Genomic DNA, 22,104 nt, shown 5'->3' with positions numbered 1-22,104 from the left:
TGAGAATAGAAAAAGTGTATATACATTTAGAAATTTGAAATGTTTTTGAAAACTCATATGTGTACATATTCGTTTCAGAAAATGGTTGCTAATTGCAATGAGGTTGATTGTGTACGTGTAGCCATTTGTAGCACGTTGGTTTGCTGTCAGTTATCTCTGAGGAAAAGAAACACTTGTCATCAGTACTTGTTTCTAATGGTTATCCTTCTTCGTTTGTAGTGAAACTCGCAAAGACACCGAGAGTAACAGCCAACAAAGAACCCGCGTTGGGATTTAAATCTACTGCTGTTCTCCCCTACATAAAGGATGTATCAAAGGTTCTTCGCGGCTTCCTACAACATCAAGGCATTCGGATCATTCTCAAGTCTTACATAACGCTAAGGTCTCACCTAGTGCAACCTAAACACGCGCTAGAACCAACAAAACAAAACGGTGTCGTTTACAAGATCCCATGAAAATGCAGCAAAGTGTATATGGGTGAAACAGGGAGATCAATGCGAAAAAGGATAAAAGAACATGACAGAAACATACGGTTTGTTTGCACTCAAACGTATGCGGCTTCGGAGCATGCGTACCAAACGGGGCATATTCCTATTTGGAGCGACGCTAAGTTTATTGATAATGACCCTCACTAGTACACAGATAGGGTCAAAGAGGCTATTCATAGACTTCATCCTAACAACATCAATAAGGATAGTGGAGTCGAACGCTCGAAAAAACAGCCTTTAAACCTTTTACGATGCCCAATTTACGTTTTCAGCTCAGTTGATAGAACTAAATTACCTTGTCATACTCTCCCACCCACGCAGCACCGCAGTTTTATTTAGAAACTTACCCCCTTCAAACAACACAGTAGCCGATCAATACGGACCCATGAGGAAAACACCATCTAACAACCGGAATAATAATAGGATTGAAATGCACCAATAGCAGCGAACCAACGTGCTACAAATAGCGACACTTAAACAATCGACCTCATCGCCTGATGAAGACTAGCAGTATTGCAGTCGAAACGTCGCGATCAACATCCATAGTGACACTGTCGTGAAACAAACGAATAAAGTTCATCTCCTATCTCACATCACGATGAACAATAATCAAATATTTTATTTATTACATATATATAGAAAGGAACTCCATGCCTGTTTCATTGTTGGCTCTGCCAGTGTAGAATGCAGCGAAATTAAAGTAATATTTCCCGCTTAACTTCAACCACATGTATCGTCCACTGGATCGCACTACTCCAATTCCGTAATCTCCACAGAATTCACCAAGAAAATTGGCCGACTGATTACTGCCATCACGAATTTCAAGATTTGAACCCCATAGGCATGGCAGTGGAAACCTGCTGTGCATAGTGAAGTTTAGTTCCACGTAATATCCCTGTGGAACTGAGAGAATTTGTTCTTTGTCAAACTCCTGGACTCGTTCCCATCCTTGTGCTTGCTTATCATAATTAAAAAAGCCTGCAATAAATGCAACAAGTCAATTAGTCTGGTTGCAACATAAAAAAATAGATGGTTATCATAAAGAAGTTATAAATGGTACATAAAGACCAAGAAAAAAAGACAGCGGCTTGCATAAAAACTGAGCTTTGTCTTGCAAGCACAATTACTCCATTTATTGGATTTAAGACCATTAGAAAAATCTTATACAAAAATACACTTTGCTTAACTTTGTACTCCGCACAGGAGAAAGTGAAGCAGTACCCACAAATTGACCTCTGCTACAACTAGGACAAAACGAATGACGATTTCAAAACTTCAAGATAAATTGAATTTTGAAAAATCCAATTATTGCTCCGCAGAAGTTATCCTAAAATAAGCTATCTCGTTAACAGAAACAAAATAAAGAAAAGCTAAATGAAAAAATTAAGCACAGATGGTCCGTAAAGTGACTAGCTCAATAACACAACAAAAGTTTTGGTCAGAGCTGGGGCTCTCTAAGCTTGGGGTATAGCCATTGCACCAATGAGTCTCCGATTCCAAACAGAAAACTTGCCATCAATTTAGAATTAAGACCGTAAATCTAGTTTCCTTGTAAAAAAAGTGTATCGAGGATAGGGAAAAGTTAATTTGGTACTGGTTTTCATGTATATTTCAGTTGAATTATTTCATTGAATTTTAATTTGAATTAATTTTATTGAACTTGAAAGAGATTAAAATCTCACAAAAATAAATGCACCAGCAAAATAGGCAGCAGATCCTTATTTGAACTTCAGATGGGACACTTTTGAAGTCTTGGACATCTTCTCATTTCACATGCCTAGTTAAGTTGCGTGATACACTTATCTTCAAAATATTCATCTTTTAGCAGATGCCATCTTGGTTCATCCTCTAACTCTTCAATGCCCTCCTTCGACGGATATCCCACTCATTACCTCCATTTCCTTCCTTACTACCCACCCCACCTATGGGGCCTGTTCTCTTTCTCCATTAGAGAAAAATAATTAAATAGTTTCAAACTTTTAGATAATAGTGGAAAACAGTTGAGGTGCTTACAGAAAACAAGAATGAAACTCCACTTGGCCACTGAAGATACCATCACAATGTTGTGTGCTAAGGAAGCAAAGATAATATCCTTAATTTTTCCTTTTGATTTTTAATTTATATGTCTATCCTTTCAGTAGACATCGTTGTTAAAGTAAATTTGAAATTTATATTACTTACAAGTTGTATGTACACTTGTTTAGGACTCATTTAAGAGTTCTATCCATGGCCAAGTACAACTTTAAAAAGTGTTAGTCCCAAAGCAAGTGTCAGTCCCAAAGCATTTGGTATTCGTCGAAGCCGATGATTTGGCCTTCGGTTCTCTTTTCTTTATGAAAAAAATCACAATTATTTGCTCTCAATCAATCTGTCCGTTTCATTGTTAATTTAAGAGGCGCTGTCGTCGATTGACTCAGCACATGACGTTTTTCTTTATTCTCATCAGACGCTAGTTTAAATGTTCTAATACTGGAAGCAGAAGCGATATGTTGACTTATCTCAGAACCACCTCAACATTCTTTGTAAGCTTACATCAAGCCAACAGGGATTTGTAAATATTATTCAGGTAAACTCAGTGACATGCAACAACTGCTTTTACTTAAATAGAAAATGATGTTTAAGTATGCTTTAATCCTGGACTAACTGATTTAAATTTGTTTTCTATAAACCATTTCTGCACCTGAGTTTTGGAAATCATTGCCAGTTTGAGAACCAACTCTAAGAAAAATGTATTTAAAAAAATTCCGAATATTCCATAATTTATTTGGTGCTTTTCACTCCCTTAACAAGAAATATAAAGGTGATTTTTTTAATTCCTTTTAAAAGCCGAGCAAAACCCCGTTGCGCAAAGTAAAATATTATGTTCATGCATTTTTAATGTCAAGAAGAATGAATTGTATGAATTTTCCTTCCTACAAAAACTATGCTTCTCTTTTCTGTTACGGTGTTTTCCAACCTCTTCAATAAGGATATTCATGATACATCTAGAGGCTTGGAGGACACAAATTGAAATCCTCGCGCTGTGAATAGTTATTCTTTAATTCGTCACTTAGCTAATAATTTTACAAGCTGCCTGCTTCTTGTTTTGATATCTGATGTCATTTGACTTTTTCTTTTGATCAAGTTGATCGTTTTCCAAAATTCTCAACACCATTCTTCTTGAAAATATAACAATGTTGATGGAAGAAAATGAGATTTCGATGAATTAAATGAAGTTTTATCAAGAATTGATTCAAGTTTGACTCATTTCGTTGTGTATCGGATGTGGCAGGGCGTAAAATACACAGCTAGAGCATAACTTAGAGTTACTATGGCTAAAAACTGAAAGGAATCACGTTGATTTTGCAATAGAGAAATACTTTAGACCTATCAGAAACTGTATTGTGGTAAAGCACGTAGCATGTTCATCAACAGATCGACATCTGTACTGACTGTGTACATGTAGTTATCTTGCAATAAAACCGAAAGGCTCGCCGCCTTTACATAAAAAGAGCTCGTAATAGAATAACTAGGTTCTTTATTGTTTTAAAATTCATCTGGGATTCGGAAACCGTCACTATTCGTCCTTTTTGGCAAGAGAACGGCCATTGCTCTTTAGGCTACAGATGTTTTGATCTTTACACATATGTGCTAGTTATCTTTCGTATAATTTATGGTGCAAACGTCGCGAGAAAAAATTTAAGAGCTTTTTTTAATTTTATATGCAGAAAAGCAATAGAAATGTTAGGTTTGCAATTTTGTGGTCTAACCGGTCTTGTCATTCTCACAGCCAATCTGCTTAAGCATCTACATATATTGAAGATAGAAAGAGTAATTGCGCTTCTATCACTTTACTGCAATAATTGTTACATGGTACATCCTCGAAGAACTCACAGAAAAAAAGATTTGTATGCATTGTGCGCTTTCTATATCACGTAAAAAAATAGTTAATTCAGCATATATTTCTTCTTCCTCTGTTTTGTTCAATTTCTTATCAGGACATAGATTTTTGAACAAGGCTTTTGCAAAGACTCGACATAATCGAAGAGTGGTAAACTTTTCTCTTTTTTTTTCTTTTTCTTAAGATTACGTCCGTTACTCTGAATATAACTGTTTATCGTTTACAAACTGACTGCTTCGTGTCTTTTTCCTCATGATCAGATGTCACTTTGACTTTCAAATTTACGTTTGAACAACTTACACGGAATATGTTTCCCTTTCGGTAAAATTCGCATTTCTATTGTAAAATACCATTACAAAACATACACTCTTGTCTATTATTCCGAGGGTAATCCTACTGTTTGGGTTTGTCGAAGAATTTGGACTCTTTTCTATGTCGATCACATTCCTAAATTCTCAGCAGCATTCTTCTTGAAAGTTTACCGTTATTGGTGTGGAGAAATTTGATTCTGAGAAATCATATGAAGTGTTATATAAAACATATTTATGTTTCACTTTTTTGGTGTCTCTTGTTTCTTAGAAAACGTGGAAAATGCACGTAACGATAACATAAAAAATCACAGAAACAGAAAAAACTAAAATGATCAAATTACAGATCTATAAGTGTACTACAATAACTACAATAGTTTATAATGAATATTGTGGTAACAAACACCAAAAGAAACGAAGCTGTTATGTTTGGTATCTAAATGTTGACTGTCCCTTTGCTCTGTAAGAATCTGATTGCATTTATCCGCATAAGCAGAAGAGAATTAATTCACACAGAGGTAAAGGTTTTTACAGCTGCTTTAGCTGTTGTTTTTAATAAAATGAGAGCTATGAACAGACAAAAATTTCCATCACGTAATTTTTTCGAGTCCATGTCCACCTTAAAAGAGAAAATGAAATAAGGTCTATTTCTTTTTCTTTTTTTTCCTCTCTTTTCTTTCTGATCAGTTTTAATAACTAGTTATATGTAATGTTGCAATGAATTATCAAAGTGCTCTGTGAGCAATTTCGTGAATTGACACATGATTTTTTGGATTATGTTTAATGTTATCTGGTTTAGGGAATTTTAGTGGTTGATTGTCATATCTAGAGTACGAGCAGTGGTTCAGTGTTCGCTAATGTAGCAAAGAAGCAAAGTAACGTTAGGATAAGAAGGCATTACAATTGAAATGATCATGCTATTGCATTTGACAAGGGTGGATGATGTCATGTGTTTTAAACGTATATAATGAAAAGTGAAATTTACTGTCTATCATTGTAAATATTAGAAAATCAAGGCAATACTGTCTCTATGAAAACATTAACGATTCCCTCTTTATCAAATGAGACAAGCGGGAACGAGTTTTGAGTGATATAACTAAGGCAAGACTGCCACCGTCATTTTGGATCTACGCCTGGGTAGATTTTAGTCACGTGCTAGGCAACGTATTATCAATAATAAGATAGAATTTCATTTCAGGCCTATTTTTTAATTTTGTGGTGTTCAACTTTCGCATTTTAGTACGTAATATGTATTTTGAATCTTCAAATTGTCTTGAAACTTAAAAGAAAATTGTTCTTCAGTTTAAAAATTCACTGAAAATCGGTAGCTAAAATTTTTTGTTTAGGTGTCATTTGATTTTTGTGTTAACTAGTAATTTCGTTAGTTGCCGGCATCTTTTGTTGCTTCACACAGGAAAAACACACGATACGAAACGTAGTGATCGATTTTGTCCTCAATCTCACGCCGTAACAGAAAAAGCTTTTGAACATCTGTAAACTCCAAGCACTTCGCAGTAAGTGATATTTTCAATGAAGCTTCGGATTGCTTTCAAGTTCAAGGATTGTCAATTACAATTTTATGAAAAACGAAGGTTGTTCTGTTATTTCAGTGTGAATGCTTGCATGCCTGCCAGTCGCTAGCGCCGCTTGTTGAAACTAAAACGAAAAAAAAAAGAAAACTCTTTGAAGATTATCATTGGCTTCTTTGTCACCCCACCACTATTCTTAGCGACGAAGGTCGCCATTTCGTTTGTTTATTGCACGCCAAAAACTATCAAATGCACTCAAAAGCCTAAAATCGAAAAAAAGTTGACGGGAATCGACCAATCGAGCGAGCGAGCGTGCGAGTGCCATTCCCCACATCGTATCTACAACTCGCTCTTGCGCATGCGCGCAATTCAAGAGTTAAAAAAAAAACATTTTTTTTCCTTTCAATCCTAAAGTGGGAACTGACTAAATTATGACACGACTAACTTGACAATTCATCGGCAACCACCGTTTTTATTATTTCATAACAGTATTTGACTTTCAAATCCAAATTATGTCAAATCTAAATATTTTTCAGTTTACATGAACACCAACCTACTTTTGTAAGCCGGGAATTTCAAAACGACGGATCTCATCTCAAATGGACTTTTTTCTTTTATCAACCCCTCGAAAACGAAAACGTTATTTCACGATGTAATGTGCCTAAATTGAAAATGACCAGTCAGTAGGAAGATATATATGTTATTTGCCAGCTGGGAGTAAGTTTTTCCACCTTACGGACCGACCCTTAGCCGGTAAAAAACACCTTTTTTTGCAGTAAATACGGCAAGATCTTTCATAAACTGAACAATTTTAGAGCGAGCAAGTGGTAGTTAAAATAGAGGTGATGCAAATTAAAGGGAGATGCTTCACTGAAACATTATCATTTGCGAAATGATAAAAGTGATTTAAGAGGCTTCCAAACAAAGTTTGAAACATTATTTTTACAAGTATCTATCAAAATCTGACATCTGTCAATTAGAGAGCGCGTAAGAAAAGAAAGAGCGCAGGTACACTTTTGAAAAACAACGCAACTAGTTTGGCAAGGACTGTTGCGAAAATGTTTGTATAGGTAATCACATGATTTCGAGTGCAATTTGGAATAAATTTGCACGACCCCGTAGGGCGAGTGAAATTTGTGGTCTTTGAAAAAATTAACAAGTGCTTGTTTACTCTAAATTGCACGAGAAAAATTATGTGATTAAGTGTTAATAATATACATGGAAAAATACGAGATTGCTTATCATAATTAAACATAAGCAAAGCGCGCGCATCAAGTGCAAAAATAATTTATTCAAACCGTGCGTTCGGTCAAAGCAACCGCGTACGATCAAAACAATAATATGCAATGATATCTTCACATCTTTAAGGTGCAAAAAAGTCCAAAGACCGGCTAAACAGTTCAAGGAATTGTTCAGTCTGTGTCCGAATCACTTTCGATGAAATGGAATCGTCGTTTCCGAGGTTTAACCATGTTTGTTTTTAATTTCGGCGTTGGATCGCCCGAGCAAAGTGTTAAGCTGGGTCGGCTTGTAATTTTCGATTTCCTCGGCAATTCCCTTCTCTAAACACAACTTTTTCCAAACTGACAACCAAAAAGCAGTGCTTTTTACAGTTTTTAAGCTGTTTTTCAGCTGCGGTGGCGAAAGAAAGCCTACTTAAAACGCCGGCCATTGTTTCTCTCGCAAGTTTTCAAATTTTCAAATTTTCAAATTTTGTTGCAACATCCAAGGCTCGCATTTGATTGGCTATTTGAGAGTTTCTTTGATTATTGATCATCAGAATGTCTGATTTGTTTCTTTCTTTGCATAAATTAACTCTCTTCTGCACTGAATTACCTGAAAACTGCATTTATCTTAACCAATCAGAACTGAGAAATTTTTCCACGTATATTATTATCTTCAAAACCAGTCAATGATCTTACGAAAAGTATTATTCACTGTCATCGACAATTGATTCATGTACGAAGATTCACCTCTGTTCATTAAGTAAACGGCGAGGAGAGAAATTGTAAATAAATTCCAAATTTTTTTCTTTTGAATTTGTGAGAGTTTGCTCGTTTGTTTGCTGCAATGGCGTGTGTAAATCAGGTCTTTCCTCCATAAAAACTAAATTCGAATGATACACTCAAACGAGATACAAGGGGATTTAATGCGACCTTTTCTCATTGTGTTCCTTCAGTTTCTGTTGTGCAATTTACGGTACAAATGTCCAAATTGAACGCACTTGGAAAGACTCACCGAGAGCGTATACAGTAAAAACCCGCGTATAAGAACCTAGTGATTTAAGAATATGGACAACAAATATTGATATTTGAACCCCCAAAATTGTGTACAGTAACAGTTTGGAGTCACAAAAATTTCTTTACTAGTGGTAGATCTTGCTAATGATATCAGAAATGAATTTTGCAACGTCAAGGTGAACAAATGGTGGAATTGATTAATGCAGACCTCACCCATGATGCTAACACTGGTACATTAGCATAAATCCCATATGATTCAGGCCTGGCACATCCCAGACCCCAGCTTACGACACCAGCCAAGTACCAGTGTATCTTATCCTTACGACACACTAATGGTCCCCCACTATCCCCCTGACAGGCATCTATACCCCCAGCAACATATCCTGCGCACGTCATCCTGGGCGTGATATGGTATTCTGGGTAGGCAGCTTGACAAGTGTCCCGTGATACAATTGGTAACACGGCCTGTTGTAGAGTTGTTGCTTGTCGACCAGCTTCAGTAAGCCGACCAAAACCAGTGACCGTGCAGTTGGTTCCTGCCGGTAAACTTTCGTTAGCTGTTGGCAAGCAAACGGGCGATATAAACCTGCTGAACTGGCTTAAAGCTGGTTTAAAGCGAACAAGGGCAATGTCAAAGTCTGCTGTTAATAAGTGGTAGTCCGGATGCAACTGATATCCATCAACCTCTCGGAAGAGTTCAATACCTTCCTTCCTCGTAACATCGTATTCTCCGAGCACGACCATCAACGTTGAGGCATTTCTGTATGTCACGCAATGTGCACCTGTCACGATCCATTCTTGGTTAATCAAAGCTCCGCCGCAGTAAATCTGCTTCGTATTCTTGACCATAAGACCGGCCTGCCATGGCCACTCCCCTGGTAACGCCCTTTGACCGCCCACGATACGTCGGGTGGTGCGTCGACCACAGCTGCAGCTTGGTTTGAGAACTAAGAACACAAGACGTAAAACGTGAAACGTGAGACGTGAGACTTGAGAAAATGACTGTAGTTAGAACTGAAGCCTTGTCAATGTGTCTTTAAAATATGAGGCTTTTGAAGCTTTAAAGAGTTTTTTCATAAAGGTAAAGAAACGAATTTCAAGTTAATAAAGGGGATAAGTTTCTAAAGAGACTTGTGAAGCTGTGTCGGGGGGGGGGGCGGTCTTACATGATAAATTGGTTTTATCAACGGAGTCGATAGTTCAAATTGCCACCGTGAAGAGTTTCAAAGCTGACGTTTCGAGTGTTAGCCTTTCGTCAGAGCGAATTTCAAGTTAGTTTCAATTACCTTGAATAATGGAGAAAAATTATAACTAAAACGAGTTGCAGCAAATCGACCATCTTTTTTGAAGGTATGTTTGTCTAATTTATGAAAATGGTTAAGGCTGAGAGGCGAGGATAAAGGGGGTAAGAAAATTTGATGCTGTGTCGGTGGGAGTGGGGGTGGGGGTGGGGGGGGGTTGGGTCTTGTAACATAATTTGGTCGTATGAAATGAGTCGATAATGCAACTTGCCACCGAAGAGAGTTTCCAAAGATGACGCGCATTAGCACGTCAGGAAATGTCCACGGTAGCCAATTTACATTATCAACTCAGTTGATAAAGTCATGCTTAGGATCGTGAACGGAAACTTAACCGTGCTTATTTTTTCGCCCTAGCTAAAACTATATTCTCTTTGATAGGACCTAGTTTTCAGTGGTTTGAACTCTTACTAACGCCATAATAAAAGAGAGGAAGGTCAAGAGAAATGATTCGTAATAACCTGATTCGCACTTTAGTCCCGTGAATCCCTGAGAGCACACACAACTGAAGTTGCTCACGTGATCGACACATGATCCCCCGTTTTGGCAAGGAGAACTGGAACAGTCGTCGATATCTATCACAAGCAAAACAAGCGCTTGTTAGGTTCGTGTTGATTTATGGTCTTGATGTTGTAGAGAAGTCATAACCGACAGGTTAATAATTGGCTGATTTAAGGATTTGGTCAAATAATCACAGCTTATAGAACAGGCGTATTTTTTGGCGTTTTCTAGGCAAACAGAGGCAAGCTTGAATCGAGCGCGAGGGGGTGAGCGTGTAAAATATGTGCTCCTACCGTCGCACTTGACGAAAGAATTACGCCTCCTCCGTAGGCTACATATCATCGCTTTCACATATCCAGGGTTACAGCTATATCCTTTTTAAATCTTTAACGTTAGAACACCCCTTAAAACTTTAAATACGACTCTGAACTTTTAACAGATAAGCAACTTAGCTGACGCCTTTTTCAAGTTAATTGGTAGTGTACTAACTTATAAAGGTAATAACCTCGGAAAGATGTTCACGTAAAGTCCATGCTTTCAATGTTTCATTTGCATATGATTAGATAATTTGTATTCATGGATTTTCGCGCCAAAAAAAGATAAAAGCAAGCACCCCAACTCTCTTTCCTCTGCTTACTTATCTGTTTTTTCGTTGTGCGTCGCAAAAAAGGTCCTAAAACGTTAAATGATTAGGCAAAAACTTGCGAATCGCAAGTATTACCATAAATTCTCTACTGTGGCCAATTTACATTATACCAACTGAGTGCCGCGTTTTTTTTGCACAGAGAACTGGAATCTAGAGCGGACTTTGATTGAGTGTCAAGAACGCCTTAATCACAATTTTCCACTCACCCGTTTCGCAAGTCTCTCCCGTAAATCCGGGAGGACACATACAGCTAAAACTACTTAGATGATCTTTACATGTGGCGTTGTTCCAACACGGAGAACTATCGCAGTTGTTCTTATCTGCAAAAAGAAGAGGAAATAAAATGAATTTGCTCTCTTGGAATGAAGAATTACTCCAAGATTACATAAACTACTGGCAAGAGTGTGAGAGTAAAAAGAGTCCTTGATTAGACTTTTTATATAGCGTTTCTCGATTGAACGTCATAAAACCAAACCAAATTATCAAAAATACCAATCAGAAGAGAGGAAAATACCCAACTACCTAAAGCGCGGGAAAACGTGCGCGACCAAGTCGTAATTAGGTTTAACTTTTCACCTGATTGGTTGAGAGAGTAGAGCAAGTTTTCTGCACCAATCATAGAGCGAGGTAAAGCAAAACCAATGCAGTCAAGAAAGGGTACATATCTGAGCAAAAAGCTACGCAAATCCTAATTTCGCTCAACTAAGAACCTCAAAAGGATTTTAACTGTAACCTCGTGGTCTCGAAACACAATACCTATAGCCTGTTGCAGGCACTCAGTTTATGAGAACCAGCCCAAAGGTGGGGCGGCCTGGGCAAAACGCAGCGGAATAAGGAAAGCGATTTCACTCCGTACCAAACCCCCGTCATTATGTTTTTAGTTTTTTTTATTATTTTTTGCAGATTTCCGACCTTCTTTACAGAGCGCAACACCAGATAATTTGGCCGTGGATTAGAGAATATGTCTACATGTCCAGAGTAATTGTCCTTCTAATGGATGTTCCGATATTTCAATACCTGGACAGCCGTACAACTCTAGTCTCAAGTAACCATATGTTGTCTGCACGATGGGATGGATGCGAACTAGGCTAGCCACAAATGGCTGAGAGAGCTTGTTGATCACCACTAAGTTTATATTGCTATTACCAACCAGCTCCTGTAATATTTAAGAGAGGTTAGTAAGAGATGTAATAAAAACGAAAAACGAAAACAAAAAATTTGGAAAATTTACGGAGCGATTTACAGGATTGAAAAAGCACAAGTCGTGTTGTAATTGTGGCGTCAAGCGACCGCCTTTAGTGGCCCTAAGCGAAGAATTGCAACTTGTAAACTTGTCTGATTTTGATTAATGAAGGACACCAGGGAAGTCAGGACACTTCAAGATTATTTCACGCCGACCATATCAGCGGGATATGCTGCCTCAAAAGATCCTTAACAGAAAAAATTTTATCGCGGGCTCAGTATGGCCTGTATCGGTTTCCACATGCTTTTGTAAATGCAAAAGAAGTACTGTAACATTTGATTTTCCTACCTCCTCTGACGTGTTCTGGCCATATATCTGCCATTCTTCTCCATCGCTCTTAAAAGACACCTTGAACTTATGAATCCAGCCTCCAGTTGACCACCAAAAGTGGTGCCCACCCTGGGTTCCAATTCCAGCTATGATCATCCTATTCCCCAAATCCACTTGAAGCCAGGGTGTGTTGTCACCACGTGCTGGTGCCCAGCCTGCTGCCTGAGATTTTCCAATTTGTAGGTGGAGTCGAGCACGAGATGGAGCATTAGCTTGAGTCAAAATGGACGACGACGAGAAAGCCATGTCTGGTATGCGCATGTCTTGCAAGCCAAGAGTCATAAAACACGAAGAGACTAAACGAGATATAACGTCTTCATTAAAATAACTTCATGTGAGTCTCAAATTGATTTGGTAATGACTTCACCCTCTCTCCATTGAGGCACAAGGAAACGATTTTACTTTCTAGGCAGGAGACTTTTCTCTAATCAAGTTTTAGTAGGGTAACTACAGGTAGAGAAAATGGGTCGTCAGGTTTGTGGATTTTAGGTATAGAAAAACTCTTTTAAGAGGCCAATTGATATTATTAATCCAATTGATGAAACCAAATTATTTTGTTATACCCCCACCAACGTAGCACCTGAGTTTCTTTGGAAACTTAGCCCCCTTAGGAAGACATGATTTACTTTCATCTTTTGGTTCTCCTGTCTTACTCTAGTTCCTATTCTTTTTCTTCCATCTTTTTCTATCGGAGCCTTTAGGGAGTCTTTTTTTTCTTACACGAACTTACGTTTATGTGCCACCTTCCGATTAACATCTTCTACTTTTTGAGACACCCCGGCAAAAATGTAGCCCAACGCGGTTTTTGGTGGCACAACGCATAAAAATATCCTTAAACTGAAGCTTTTTTATTTAACACGAGCGGAAGGAGACTGATGATTGGAAAATATAGCTGGTAGAATAATTTTTGTTACCTGGACATCCAAACAGCTCCACTCTCATTGAAATCCAGCGATGCCACGACTGCGGATGAAGTCGGACACAAACAGCTTCAAAGGAGGGCTCCACCTGGTTTATAACAACACTCTCAGCATCCTTATTGCCTACTAATGTCTGAAGAAAGAAATTAGATCAGAGTTGTATTAGTTTTTTAGATTTTCTCTCACTTAAGTTCCCAACCCTCTTCAAAGCGCTGAAAGCTCCACGTTTGTAAGCTCCGATCATAAAGACAAAACTGAAAAAAGCATTCCCTACGCGTGCGTAGCACGACACAAAGCGAAATGAAGGTGAACGATAACTTGTAACCAAAGCCGTCTCAACCCACCCCTCCCCCCGTCTCATTTCCATTAATGGCAAGTACTAGGTCAGTAATGACGCCACCACCAAGGGCTATTAATTCTCTCTTTCTAGCCACTGATTTTGTGTCACATCAACCTATCGAAGAGACTGTTTGACCACTTTTAACAAATACCTTTATGTGTCCTTGTTGCTGATAGTGGACCCATTTTTCATCTGCTTTGTCCCTGTGTGAGACCTGGTAACTAGTAACCCATTGATCAGGTGACCATCTGCTACTTAGTCCCTGGGTACCAATCCCCGTCACTATTGTCTTCAATTCAAGGTTAATCTCAAGCCACTGTTTGTGGTCTGAGACAGCCGCTGACCAACCAGCTGGCAGCCATGGGTAAAAAGAACGCATGTGCAGTCTGGCTCGGGAAGCTCGCAGATAATTAATTCGCTCGGAGGAAGCTGTTATAGCTGAGTCAGGGATTAGACGGCTCTGCATTCCCAACGGCTCAGAACAGACTGAAACACAGAGATTGTGAAAATGCCTATACTACCACAAATAATAATAACAATGATAAGGATATTAATAATGATGATGACGATATTTATAGTAGTGATAATAATAATGGTTTATTTAACATTTCCACCTTGTGGGTCTTCATTGTTGAATTATAGGTAAAAGTTGAATAAACAAAAGCAGTAAAAAAAGTTGGTGGAGTGTAATTAAATCATATGTCATATTTCAATTCACGTCTATTCTTTTATTTACGAAAGAGTTTTAAAGTTTATTAACAATTGCATAATTGATAAAATCGCTGGATCAACGAAAGGCGCGTCACAATTGCAGAGCTCGAGCTGTTTTCAATCTGCTTTTGTTGGTATTTGCATCCCCATTTTGCCTCCTTCCCGCATCTTCAATCTTTTTGTAATAAGCAGAGTCCACGAAAGAACAGTCATAAGCTGAGAAGAGATTTTTTTGTTCCTCTTGAAATTGGATATTGGCGCAGTCAAAGCCTTAATTTCGTTAGTAAACTAAAAGTGATTCATTTCCATCAGTAAAGCTCTATTTCAAGTGGTCTTTCAAGCGACAAAAAAATATTTGCATTGTCTAAACAGTTGCCTTTCTGAAAGGGACATTTAGTCAGAAATATGTATTGTACGAGTTTCAAATATCACAACAATCTTCGCATGTAACTTTAAAATACAAGTTAGGTGCATTTTGAAATAGTTATAAACGACTGTACATTTACAAGTGAACATTACAGCTGACAACCACAAAAACACTTAGTGTAACAGAGTAACTTCAGATGCTAATTATCCCTCTCGGCGTATTTCGTGAAGCGGAAGAGATACGAGACAACGTTCTCTTCCACTATCCCAAGTTATTTCATAGGGTGTTCGTGCGGTATTGTGAAGAGGAATGGTCGGAAATCCCAGATTTTAAAGTAAAGATTACTCATTAGCAATGGAATTTATCAAAATACGTTTCTTTAGTCATGTTTTTAAAGGGGCAAATTTTTGGTAGCAGTTTTTATTTTCGTAGTTTTTCTGGGCGTGCTTGACATAGGAGGACCTAAGTCAAGGAAGGATTCAACATCTTATCGAATTCAACATCTTTTTGCAATTTTTCATTGGGAGTCTAATTTTTTTTTTACTTCGTGTTCCCCATCCCTCGTTGCCATTACGCACGCCTTCCAACAATAATAACTTATGAGAAAAAGTAACGAACCTACCATTGGAGTGCATTGGGTTTATAGATGTAACGTATTCAAACTGAACAGCAATCTCAACTAACAGTAGAATGGTGATCACAGAAACCACCATTTCTCTCCCAGTAAAGTGCGGACGTCCGGTCAATCAAAGGTTTATAAATTTATACGGTGTAATTGTCTTCAACAAGAGGAAAGAACCTTTCGGAAATACTTCACGTTGATTCTCAATATACTCTCCTCACGCAATGACTATTCAATTTGGCCAAATTGTACTGTCATTATCAAAAGATTTAATATTCTCTTGATCATCGTCAATTAGTTTACAAAGTGCTATATCAACTGCAACTGCATTGGTAATAATTTTGGGTACGAAAAGAAGTGTTTAAAGCTTATTTATAGCTCGAGTTATTACCAATATTCGGGACTGAGAACCCATTGCGAGCACAATTTTTTTTTATATGTTCGCCGGAAGAATTAAAAGCGCGATCTTAGCAAACTTCCGAGATAATTACTGCCAACAAATGATCCGTGGAAAATTAAGACATCTTGAATTTGCCCTCTTTAAAGCACTTCAAAGAACCTATTGAAAATTATGTGAGCGTCTTACACAATGAAGTATTTACAAGTTTAGTCACGTCGTTAAGACAAGGGGTTTTTATCTAATACTTTAAATGTCTTTGTCTTACAAAATCTCTCAAAATTTTTATTTCGTTTTTAAGAGATTTCTGGATCGATATCTTTCCTCCAAGTTCAACGATAATGATATGATACTACCAGAGTATTGATTAATGACCCGCAGAGAAGGTATTGATTCAATGCAAAACTTTTAGATGTAATTATTTATCAAGTTCCCCATATATGCTATTTTCACCAAGGCCCTTTCTGAAAAGCGGAGACACTGACAACAGTTGCATAAGGTTTGCTGCAACTGGTCTCAAATTTCATCTTACATTAGAAAGAGAAGAAAAAAATCTTGCGTTCGTAAAATTTGAAAATATATATAAGAAGCCAATATCAATTCAGGCCGTCCAAAAAATATATTTTATTTCCATGGTTTGATAACTTAGTTACGTCACAATTTAGGTCATAACTTAGAACGCATACAGTCGAGCGGTGGACTGTAATGTCCAGTAATAAATAAGTCAAGTTCTACGACCAGGAGGTTCCACAAAACTCGTAGAAATCTTTTAAGAAAAAAGGTACTTTTCTAACACCGTTGATTTGCAATCTTACAGTCACTTATTCGCTTAATCCAATAACCACTGAAAGAGAGCTTGCAGACTCACAGGGTTACCAACAAGGTACTCTCTCAAATCGTTCAAATTCTGACTTTGGCACAATAAACCGAGACAAGCTTTGACAAAAACTAAACTACCCGAGATTCCCACCTCGCGACAAAAACTCTCCCGTGGGGGTGAATGTGCGAGCGTTGCCACAGCATCGTTATGGACATAAATAGTGTTAGGCTCGCAGGAATGATCAAATTTCTTTGAAATAGAGGGAAGCTCCTTCAGAGAATCACGCAAGGCTCGTTGCAAGCGACTCTGTCCCAATCCTTCGATGCCACTTAAGCTTCTGATAAATTTTTCTGATTGGCTGTGAACCCAGGACAAGACAAGTAGCTCAGCGTCTTCGATTTCTCCTTTACTGGCACGAGACGTCGCGGAGCGGATGAACTCTGAAATGTTAAAAATGTGTTTAACTTTTACAGCAATTTTTACAGCAATTTTTACAGCAATTTTTGTGGAGTGTCGAAAGAGATCCGGGATTGCGTTGGTTTTGCATTTCTTTGCTTTCTGATTGGTCCATTCTCTTAACCAATCAGGCGCAAAACTGAAAACAATCGCATACTAATCTCTCAATTTTTCTCGCCTATGAAGAGATTGCTGCTTTTTTTTACTTTGATTTCTGACTGGCTCCTTGTGATATCTCTTCTTTCCGTCGAGACTTGTTCCCTTTTGGTTTTACGACTGTCAACCGAATAGCGTTTAATGCGAATCTAACACAGCTGATGATTTATTTATCTGCCCTGACCTACGGGAGACAACCTAGGCGGAAATTCAGACCTCGTCTGTGAACCTCGTTTGTGAACCTGGTAATTAGTGCTTGCCAAATCTATACTAGGCGGATATTGAATATCTGTTGCTTCCTAATCAAGAGATACGACCCTCAAACTCTTCATTTTCATCACTGAGGCAGAAAAAAAGAACAGCCGGCAGCAGAATCACGACAGGTGGATTGTAGACGTGACAGCCAATCTACTTCTTGTAACAATAATGCACTTATTTACCCAGATAGCTAAAATTGGCGGGAAAACATACCTCCCCGGCATTTTCCCTCAAATTAGTTACACAAAAAGTGTTTTATTAAAACTTTATACAACCCTTACCGACGTCATGTATCACGCTCCAGTCGGGGCCTGGGACAGACAAACCAATGAAGTCAGATTCCCGCCAAAACTCAGTCACCAAAGGGCGCTCCTCGCCATCGTAACCTAACACTCTTTGCAAGCAGTAATGCTCGTCATTCACCAGGTCCCAGTACCATGGACCACCCAGTTTTGTAGGATCATAGGGAATCAAGTTTGAATATACGCGAGGTGTGACCAGGATGCGGCACAATGAAGTCTTGGCATAGTCTGTAATGTCCAGGATGTAGTGATGCCACCTGTTGACGTCATCGTCAGCCATGCGGTAGCGTGAAGGCTTCTTGTTTACGATCCCTGTTCGTGGTGATAAAAATTAATGCATACGTTAGTATAGCACCTTGGAAAGAAAGAATTTTGAGTTACAGAGAAGCCATTATGGCACATTACAGACCTTTGGGAACGAATTTTGAAGTGACGGGGCCAGAAGACAGCAATGATTGTGATGTATCATCTTGGAAGTGTCCAGAGCAAGAGAATATCAACTGATATTTAAGTTGAAATTCTCTTGAAATTCTCTTGGTCCTTTCCCTGAAAATTTTTAACACGCGCTTCGGCGCATTTTGGAAAACTGTTCGAGAAATGTTTTTTTTGTCACTTTCACGTGATCTCTGATCCAATTTCTTTTTATTTGCACTTCATTTGCAAAGATTTTGCATATGAAGTAGAGAATCTAGCTACCATCTTCATCTGAATCATTAGATTCGTACAAATTTTATGGAATATCTTGCGTACAGTTGTTAAAAGTTAGTACATTTTGAAAAAAATTAAATTAAATTGAGAACGCCTAAATTGAGAAATTTGATGCCTCTTCAGATAATTGCCTATTGAAATCACAAAATAAAACCCTGCAAAATACCGTCTCGCCAAAATCGCGACACCAAGTACCCGCGACAGTAAGCACCAATAAGGTAACTAAAAAAGAACGGGCGGGAGAAGGAGCACGGGCTCCACGGCCCCTATTCTTAAGGATATGCATTAAATCGCTTTCCGAGCGAAGTCTCAAGCATAAAATGTTCAAGTGACTCTCACATTCTTCATGAACTTCACACGGCTTAGCTGACGTAGCTGGTGGTTTTGTGCACGCTTTGAAGCGTCTAGCGGCGGGGACGTGAAAACTAGCAGGAAAGCCGCGGAAGGTTTGGGATGGAAAAAGCAGGAGGGAGAGGTGTTTATCCCGCTCGCGCCTTCGACTTTTATCGTTTTTTAAAAGAGCGCAAAAGAAAAAAACAAAAGCAAAAAAACAAAAACAACAACAACAAAAAAACCTGCTAGTTACACAGGCTGAACATACTACAACTCTCCTTTGTTTTTTTCTTTTCTTATCCCTTTACCTATAAGTACAGACGGGCAACAAACGGTGGCTATTTCTAATTCAAGCTGGGCTCGCTTTGTTCGTTTACCATTTTCTGTTCCATTTGTCTTCGGTGTCGTTATGGAAGCCCTGAAAACGAAAGCAGTCCACAGGCTGCCCCCTGGAAAGTCCTCGAGTGTTTGCCAGGAGCTGGCTAAATTTATCGAACTTGTTGAGTAAGGCTCCGCGAACCACAGGCGGCCCAAGCTCCAGCTGTGAGATGATCATCTTGCGAAATAAGAGTCATGGCGAAATATTATTGGAGTTTGTATGGGAATATTTACGACCTTTTAGGAATAAAAAAATTCAGTCAAATTCTCAATAAAAATACCTCACCTTACTTCCACAGTGCATTGCTTGTTATCTGACCGCTTACTATGTTGAAAAGAACCCATTTCAGCGAGTTACCCATTTCTAGGTTTTCTACGTACATAAGAAAACATAAGAAGAGCCTAAGGCTGCACACTCCATTTTCGAACGCTCGATCCGAGAAGCGGAAACTCCAAGCTCAAAACGACCGAGCGGCCACAAATCCAACGCAGAGTTCAAGCACATATACTGTAGTTTCATTTCAATTCACTACAAACTCAATCTTACCCGTGAAACCGACGCTATTTAGACGTCCCGCATACACATGACGGTTGAAAACCAGCTTGTTAACCCTGCTTCCTTTGCAAACTGTGCCTCGCCGAAGACCACCAGTCACTTGGCATCAATAAATTGTTTTAGAACTACGGGTGCTAGGTGACGGTGTGTGAGAATTTGACTGTATTTTTTTTTTAAGAGCGGTCGTAAATATTCCCATACAAACTCTTATAATTCCGCCACGACTCTTATTTCGCAAGATGATCATCTCACAGCTGGAGCATGGGCCGTCTGTGCGCGAACGTGTAGAGAAAAACAAACACAGTTCTACACCAACCTGAATCACCATGAAGACTAAGCAGCCACTTGACCCGCAGCCTTTTTTTTCCTTCAGGATTTTCTTCAGCTCTCGGAGGTTGGTGTCTGTATTTGTCTCAAATCCAACACTTCTGACTTTTACGGACTCTTTCGCAAGAGGCGAGTCGAATGTTCTGATTTCTGGATCTATACCGTTGTCCTCAATCACACGTCTCGCATTTTTACAACTGGTCAAATGGCAAACCGTTGAGAATTTTTCATACTTAGCCATTAGTTTTAAAGTGGGCTCCTCTCCGTGGAATGTGGCGAGGTCGATTTCGCGCGAATGCCGAGACGGTTTTGGAAGCCAACGATTGACAGCAGTAATTTCCCTGTTCGTAAGGTCGTCGTGAGACGTGCTGAGCTTTAAAAGTCTTCGTTTTTGTACCTAGAGATAAGATATCGAGAAGGAGAAGAAATCTCAACAAGCTAATATCTTTTCTTTACCGCACATTCCCAGAAAATGTTTAAAAACTATTGTAAACTGGGTTTGCCTCTTAGCAACGTATTTACACGCAAAATTAGAATATTTGTTCGATCAATAGAAACTACTCTAAAATAATTTTTCTGTGGATTGATAGATTATCATGAGCTTGCAAACAGTTCCGGTCCGTCAACAACTAGTTAGAGCCAGAACTTGCGAGGTATGTAAAGTAAAACAATGCTGACGGTTAGTCGAGAATCGGCCGAGTGCAGAATTTTGTACTGTTACACGCGAAGGCATTATAATTCCCAGCTTCACTCTACAGGTCATTTCTAATTTGGATAATTCAAACCGAACGTTGAATATCACAAAAAAAAATCACAAAAAAAAAAGAAACTCTTGCAGTTATATAGAACTCTTTAAAATTCCATAAGAAAAAAGCGAACTTACCATAATATGTTGATGGCGATTTATGCGGTATATGTCTCAAATCTCTGATAGACGTGAAGTGTCCTCTTCACGGATCTCAGAACATCTCATCAACTGAATCTTCCGTTCAGTTCTAGGTTCTTTAACCACGAACTCTAGCGCAGTTTCTCAATACTGATGCTATTACATTTATCATTGAGCAATATCTTTCCTTTAATTAACTCCACACAATTATGACTTTGTAGTGGCGCAAATCTGTTCAATTTCCTCGACCAGGCGTTTGACGCTTTTTACGATAAATCCTGTGTAGATTCTCAAGATATGACGCTGAATAACTTGTTTTTCCCCCCGCATTTTGACGCAGACCAGCGTAAGATAATGTTGGATATTAGACAGCTTTGAACAAATGTTTGCTTACTTGTATCAGTTGACTGAGTGTTGGGTAATATGGGGCTTCCTCCGTCTCAGCAAACTGCATGCTGTGTATTTAAAATAGATCAGGAATGGATCATTAGAATTATGATAGGTAAATCACAAGGGACCGATCATTATCTATTGTCAGGGTGGGTGCATGGGTGCGTGCGTGTGGGATGGGGAGGGGGGGAGGGGGAATATCGCCCGCTCTTAGAACCAGTCAGATCACAAAATTGTAAAATACCTCCCGTTCACGAACTGGAAAAAAAAGAGAAAGTAATGGTCAGCTATTAACCAGCTGAGAGAAGATCCGTACGGTGAAAAACTCCGAGCTTAGACTTGAAAATACTGTCCTCTAGTGGGAATTTATCTTATATGGACCTACCAGTCGGTAAATAACATACTTATCTTTCCACTGACTTGAAAAAAATTACATGATGGAAATTTTTGTCTACCTATAACTCTCAATTCATTAAAAACAACAGTTAAAACAGCTGTAAAATCCTTTACCTCTGTGTGAATTAATTATCTTCTGCTTATGCGGATAAATGCGATCAGATTCTTACGGAGTAAAGGGAAAAATCAACATTCAGGTACTAAACGAAAAAGCTTCGTTTCTTTCTGTTGTTATCTCATAATAGTTTAATTCATCTCTCTCGCTCATTATACGGTACAAAAGTTAGATTGAAAGTAGTGCGCATTTTTTTTTAATAG

General features: G+C 38.6%; 3 protein-coding genes across 3 annotated transcripts in view; all 3 read right to left on the bottom strand.

The window, feature by feature from the left end:
• The window catches only part of LOC149048750 (uncharacterized), a 35,391-nt gene extending 32,847 nt beyond the window's left edge, over positions 1 to 2,544 (bottom strand). Inside the window, exons 1-2 of the mRNA XM_089199539.1 lie at positions 2,502 to 2,544; positions 1,143 to 1,466 (exon numbers count right to left, since the gene is read on the bottom strand). Of these exons, the coding sequence (XP_089055665.1) occupies positions 1,143 to 1,466; positions 2,502 to 2,544 (367 nt within the window). The remainder of the gene's footprint in view (positions 1 to 1,142; positions 1,467 to 2,501) is intronic.
• A 6,072-nt stretch (positions 2,545 to 8,616) lies between these two features.
• On the bottom strand, positions 8,617 to 15,624 carry LOC113665346 (uncharacterized). Its single transcript, XM_027181023.2, has 8 exons — positions 15,424 to 15,624; positions 13,875 to 14,209; positions 13,378 to 13,516; positions 12,422 to 12,759; positions 11,908 to 12,046; positions 11,097 to 11,210; positions 10,205 to 10,318; positions 8,617 to 9,392 (listed from the first exon to the last, which is right to left on the bottom strand). Exons 1-8 carry the CDS (start codon positions 15,512 to 15,514, stop codon positions 8,617 to 8,619), a joined length of 2,046 nt encoding a protein of 681 aa, XP_027036824.2. The 5' UTR covers positions 15,515 to 15,624.
• An 832-nt stretch (positions 15,625 to 16,456) lies between these two features.
• Positions 16,457 to 21,435, bottom strand: LOC113665352 (uncharacterized). Its single transcript, XM_089202135.1, has 4 exons — positions 20,998 to 21,435; positions 20,104 to 20,511; positions 17,792 to 18,124; positions 16,457 to 17,080 (listed from the first exon to the last, which is right to left on the bottom strand). The coding sequence occupies exons 3-4, from the start codon at positions 18,090 to 18,092 to the stop codon at positions 16,650 to 16,652; spliced, it is 732 nt and encodes a 243-aa protein (XP_089058261.1). The 5' UTR covers positions 18,093 to 18,124; positions 20,104 to 20,511; positions 20,998 to 21,435; the 3' UTR covers positions 16,457 to 16,649.
• Positions 21,436 to 22,104: the final 669 nt, after the last annotated feature.

This window comes from Pocillopora damicornis, chromosome 3, assembly GCF_964200805.1.
Source record: "Pocillopora damicornis chromosome 3, jaPocDami1.2, whole genome shotgun sequence".
In the NCBI taxonomy this organism is placed as follows: Eukaryota; Metazoa; Cnidaria; class Anthozoa; order Scleractinia; family Pocilloporidae; genus Pocillopora; species Pocillopora damicornis.
Note: the sequence above shows the minus strand (reverse complement) of the source record. Positions and strands in the feature narration are given on the sequence as shown.

Excerpts from the sequence above, each read along its gene's own strand:
- LOC113665346 (XM_027181023.2), bottom strand. The coding sequence starts at position 15,514 with ATGGTGGTTTCTGTGATCACCATTCTACTGTTAGTTGAGATTGCTGTT. Across the intron at positions 14,210-15,423 it reads AAACCCAATGCACTCCAATG|TCTGTTCTGAGCCGTTGGGA; the intron begins GTAGGTTCGTTA and ends TCTGTGTTTCAG. Across the intron at positions 9,393-10,204 it reads GGGACTAAAGTGCGAATCAG|TTCTCAAACCAAGCTGCAGC; the intron begins GTTATTACGAAT and ends TTGTGTTCTTAG.
- LOC113665352 (XM_089202135.1), bottom strand. The coding sequence starts at position 18,092 with ATGGCTGACGATGACGTCAACAGGTGGCATCACTACATCCTGGACATT. Across the intron at positions 17,081-17,791 it reads GAGCGTGATACATGACGTCG|AGTTCATCCGCTCCGCGACG; the intron begins GTAAGGGTTGTA and ends TTAACATTTCAG.